Source organism: Otolemur garnettii, unplaced genomic scaffold (assembly GCF_000181295.1).
Source record: "Otolemur garnettii isolate 467f Iridium unplaced genomic scaffold, OtoGar3 scaffold00009, whole genome shotgun sequence".
In the NCBI taxonomy this organism is placed as follows: domain Eukaryota; kingdom Metazoa; phylum Chordata; class Mammalia; order Primates; family Galagidae; genus Otolemur; species Otolemur garnettii.
The window spans coordinates 3810032-3815377 of NW_003852404.1; the positions used below are offsets into that span (position 1 = coordinate 3810032).

Consider the following 5346-nt stretch of genomic DNA (forward strand, 5'->3'; position numbering starts at 1 on the left):
AAAAAAAAAAAAAAAAAGAATCAGATACCTTAGTATATAGTAGAAACACTTCCACTTGAGTCTCTAACAGAAAAAAAAAAATAAATAAATAAAACATAAAACTCCTACTGAAAATGAGTTCACAAGCAAGAACTACTAACTATAAGAAAAAGAAGTATTGTCCTGAGGGAAAGCAGGCAGATGAAACCAACAGGAGACAGCATTTAAGACTTGGAAGAATCTCTAAAATTAGTGATATTTTACTTTATTATAGATAAAAGAGAAACCCAGAAACTCTAGTCAAAGAACAGACAATATAGAAGGAAAAAGAATAACTTATCCAATGCTAACACGTGGAAACCAGGGCTGAGATCTCCCGCTCTGCACACTTTGTTTCCAGCTCTTAAATACTTTTATGGTTCTATGACCTTGAACATAGACACCTGCCCCACTTGCTCCAGGTCTTTTCATCCCTCCACCTGTGTCCACAATCCTACCTGGCACAAAGGAGTTGGTAAGACAGGTCCCAATGGCCAATATTAAGAATGCTGAAATCATTGTTCACCCAAGACCTGCCTCCTCTCTGGAGCCCAGAGATGTGATCTGCGTAGGTGAGAGGGAGTGGGCTGGCGGTGGTCAGATGTTAATTGATGTTCCGATCCTAGAAATTTTAAAAAAGACATATGAAGGCACAGCTCCAGAGATCACTTTTTCATTCACTTATTCATACCTTGATTCACTCACCAAGGATTAGCTGAGCACCGATTAAGGGCCAGGCATGGGGCTAGACATTGGGATGCCAAACCTAGGTGGTCCCTCTCTTAGAAATCACACAGACAGTCGTGTAATATCAGTGACCTCCATGCTGCAAAGTTCCCTCCCTCTTCCCAAGTGAACTCCCACTTTCAATTCATCCAAACCTCGCCAGCTCCCAGAGTCTAAGCACTGTGCTTTTTGCCTCTCAAACTATAACATGCAGTAGAATCCCAGATGGTTCCTCTGGGGCATAACCCCAATTCCTGGTTGTGTTTCTAAGAAACTCCCACAAGATGCCTGTGCTGTTGCTTCATGCACCACATCTTAAGAAGCTCTTTCTAGGCTCAGCACCCGTAGCACAGTGGTTCCAGTCCCAGCCACATACACCAAGGGTGGCGGGTTCGAACCCGGCCTGGGCCAGCTAAACAACTGCAACAATAAAAAAAAAACAGCCGGGCATTGTGGCAGGTGCCTGTAGTCCCAGCTACTTGGAAGGCTGAGGCAAGAGAATCGCTTAAGCCCAAGAGTTTGAGGTTGCTGTGAGCTGTGACGCCACAGCATTCTACCAAGGGCGACATAGTGAGAGTCTGTCTCAAAAAAAAAAAAAAAAAAAGGAAGCCCTTTCTAGGCTGGTCAAAGGAATCCTAGCACTGTAGGAGTGCTGAGGCAGGTAGATTGCTTGAACTCAGGAGTTTGAGACCAGCCTGAGCAACAGTGAGATCTCGTCTCTAAAAATAGCCCGGTGTTGTGGTGGGTGACTATAGTCCCAGGTACTTGGGAGGCTGAGGCAAGAAGATCACTCGAGCCTAAGAGTTTGAGCCTAAGATGATGCCATGTCACTCTACCCAGAGTGACAGAGTGACAGTCTGTCTAAAAATGAAAAAAAAAAAAGTCCCTGTCTAGAACACTAGTCTTCAGCCTTTTAATTATCTGTGTCTCAAGCACATCAGGGACAAAACAAAGAGCCCAGCCTTTCCCACAGGGTCATTTGCTCTTACAGGACACCTACATTTACCACATTCTCTTCTAGAGCTTGTCATTTATGGTAAGAAGTTACAAAAATGGCAGGAGTTACATATGGGAAGAGGTTGGCTGGTAAGGGTGGCCATTACATCATATCACTGATGACTCTGATTTTTATCATTGTCTTTGCTGCATTTCATAAGCTTTCTTCTGCATTGAGACATAGTAATACCTTTGCAATGTTACATTTAAAAAAAAAAAAGACTGGAAGGAAATACATTGAAACACGAACTGCGGTTTTCTCCGGGTAGTAGAACTATGAATGATTATTTCTTCTTTTTTATTAGAGTTCTTCAAGTTGCCTTAAATGAGCATGTATTCAAGGCCGAAGGATGTTTTCAAGTTGTGGTCATCCTGTTAACATCACAGGACACAGCCCCATTGGCAAGGGAGAAATGTAATAACCCCGTTGTGTATGAGTGTTACTGGAAGATGAATAGTTTGAAATGGCAAGAGTTTCCTGGGAAATAATGTTATAAATTTATCCAAAACTAAGATATAAGTGATTATTCCATTTGTTGTGGGAAATGGCTTTCGAAAAGTGGTGTGAGGCTGGGAGAGGTGGCTCACGCCTATACTCCCAGCATGGGGGGATGCTAAGGCAGGCAGGAGGACTACTTGAGGTCAGGAGTTCCAGACCAGCCAGAGCAAGAGTAAGGGTGACAACTGGAAGGAAAATCCCTTACATCTAACATCTAACCGCACTTGACAGAGGGGTAGAATTTCAGATAGTTTCTAAGATTTGTCAATCCAATGTTTCCAAGCATTTCTATAGCAAATCCTAAATTCACAAAAATGTTATTAAAGTGACAAAATATTGATACATTCAGATCCTATTTAAAATCTTTTTTTTGAGACAGAGTCTCACGTTGTCACCCTCAGGAGAGTGCCAGGGCATCATAGTTCACAGCAACCTCAAACTCTTGGGCTCAAACAATCCTCTTGCCTCAGCCTCCCAGCTAGCTGGGACTACAGGTGCCTGCCACAACATCCGGCTATTTTTGTTTGTTTGTTTGTTTTAGAGATGGGTCTTGCTCTTGCTCAGGTTGGTCTCAAACTCGTGAGCTCAGGCAATCCACCCACCTCGGCCTCCCAGAGTGCTGAAATTACAGGCACGGGCCACCACACCCAGCCTCTGTTTAAAATCATTTAAAAACGAAAGTCACCTCTTTCAGGAAGACTCCAGGATGATAACTCATTCCAATAAACTGCCTCTGAGCTCCAAATCACTTCAATCACTGCATGCACCTCCCTGTCTTGAAAGGAATAATTATTTGCTGGTCTCTATCACCCGCCACACTGGGAGCTTCTAAGAGCAGGGACTTGGCCTTATCTGCCCCTATATTCCCAGTGCTTGGCACAGCAAAAATTTATGGCAGGTGAGAGCAAATGCCCTAAGGAAGGGGGTAGGGGGAAGAAAACAATTATCCAAAATTCTTTCCTGTGTGTGCAGAAAGTCCAAGTGGCAGACCCAAGGTTAAGCATCACACGTGTCCTACAACCTGTTTCTCTCCTGCAGAGTATGTGTCAGCCCTGTTGGCGACAGCTTCAAAATTGTGCTCATGGGCAGCAGGCTGGAGAAATCCATTGTGTTTGTAACACAGGAACCTCTACAGCAATGACCATGACCCTCAACTCCACACAATGTGAATGAATCTCCCGGAAAAGGCAAGGTTGAGCAAAGGCAGCCAGACCACAGAGTACTTACAGTGTGGTCCCAATGACAGAAAGGATGAAAGCTAACCCAGGGTGTCAGAAGACAGGATAAAGACTGCACTTCGGGAGCATGGAGACTTCTGAGCTGCTGGGGAAGTCCTGCTGATTGATCTGGGTGCCAAAAGTGGACATCCTTGTCTTGTTCCTGATCCTCAGAGAAAAGCAGTCAGGCTAGGAACGGTGGCTGTAATTCCAGCCTTCTAGGAGGCCAAGGTGGGAGGATCACTTGTTCCCAGGAGTTTGAGTCACAGCCTGAGCAAGAGCAAGGCCTGTCTACACAGTAGTAGCATTCTGTAAATGTCAATGACTCAGGCTGGGATGCTCTGAATTTTGATAGGCTTGGCCTGGAGATGGGTGCCTTCTCCCATTGCCTCTGCTCAGGGCAGAGAGGGAGACTCCTCAGAAAACATTCCTTTCCACTGGCTCGCCCTCTCAGACGCCTCCCCCATACGAAGACTCCCAGTACAGCCCTGGGTGATGCACTCTACGGGGCCCAGTCTGGGGCTGCGGGGGCCCCAACTGCCCACCATCCTCTGCCAGTGCTCTACTAGCTTGGAATGGGCCTCCGGGTGTATGCCAACCCCACTGCCACCCCTTGGCCTCTCAACTAGACCTTCTTTGCCAGGCTCCAGGCTACGTGCCCTGATTACTTACTTACGACGAGTGTGCAGAAGTCCTGGCAGGGCTCTGGCTCCAGAAAAGGAGCAGCTACTTGGCAGGCTAGGGGAGGGGACAGAGGGACCAGGCATTGGGCCTGAAGACTGACTCAGCAACCTGGGGCAGAAGGCATGGAAGTGCCTTGGAGTTGGCAAAAAAGTCAGCCTTGGGCTGGATCTCAAAAGATCCATGGCAAATGACAGAATAATAGGACATGAGTCACTACCATTTCTCGGGCACTCACAATGCACCCTACTGCCTGCTGTCCACATCCATGATCTTCATACAACAGGTGCTCATGGTCCCCATTTCCCAGTTTAGGAAGCTGAGCAGAGGGGCCAGCTGGTCTGAGACCAAGAGCTATTCAAACCCAGGCTGACTCCAGGGCTCAGCCTTTCTAGGCCTCAGTTTCCTCACCACAAACGGTAGGAAAGATTAGCATCAGCCCATCTTATTCTTCCCCATGAGAGCACAGGGGCTGAATGAGCCTAGGGTAGGATGTTAGATGGGGAGGAGGGGGCAGGGCAAGTCCCCTACCTGAGTGGCCTGGCTAGGCGGCAGGTGAAGAAGCACAGCAGGCACAGGACCAGCCCCAGCAGGATAAAGCTGAGGCCTGCCGTGAGGATCGTGTCCAGGCTGAGGTAGAAAAGGGCCATCTTGGGACAAGGAGAGCCCCAGGAGTGGCCACTGGAACCTGTACACACTGTCTTGCTGGCCTTGGACACTGGCTCCAAAGCCCTGGGTCAGTAGCTACGTCCTGCTTTATCCCTAGTTAATCTTTGCAGATTAGTCAGGAGGGATGAAATGGGGTGGGGTGGGGGCGCCCGTGATGCTCTCCTTCTCCAGCTGAGTCCTGATGGGAGGACCTGATGCTTGTTCAATCAACTTTTTTTTTTTTTTTTGTAAGAGATGGGATCTCCTGCTAGTACTGGGGTGGAGTGTAGTGGCCTTATCATAGCTCCCTATAAACTTGAACTCCTGGACTTAAGCAATCCTCTCACCACAGCCTCCCAAAGTGCTAAGACGATAGGCGTATGCCCAGTCTCATTCAACTTTTTCACTTATTCCTCATTTCTAAAGCCCTACTGTGTGCCTGCTGCAATCCTGACTCTAAGTTCTCAAGAAACAATGGAGAGGCTCGGCGCCTATAGCTCAACCGGCTAAGGCGCCAGCCACGTACACCTAAGGTGGCGGGTTCGAATCCCCAGCCCGGAC

At 47.5% G+C, this 5346-nt stretch overlaps 1 protein-coding gene across 2 annotated transcripts in view; it reads right to left on the reverse strand.

The window, feature by feature from the left end:
- ALPL (alkaline phosphatase, liver/bone/kidney) overlaps positions 1-5346 on the reverse strand; it is a 62527-nt gene that overhangs the window by 21311 nt on the left and 35870 nt on the right. For both annotated transcript variants that reach the window (XM_012801595.2, XM_023509736.1), the window contains one exon: positions 477-640. In XM_012801595.2, the coding sequence (XP_012657049.2) occupies positions 477-537 (61 nt within the window). In that variant the 5' untranslated portion in view covers positions 538-640. The remainder of the gene's footprint in view (positions 1-476; positions 641-5346) is intronic.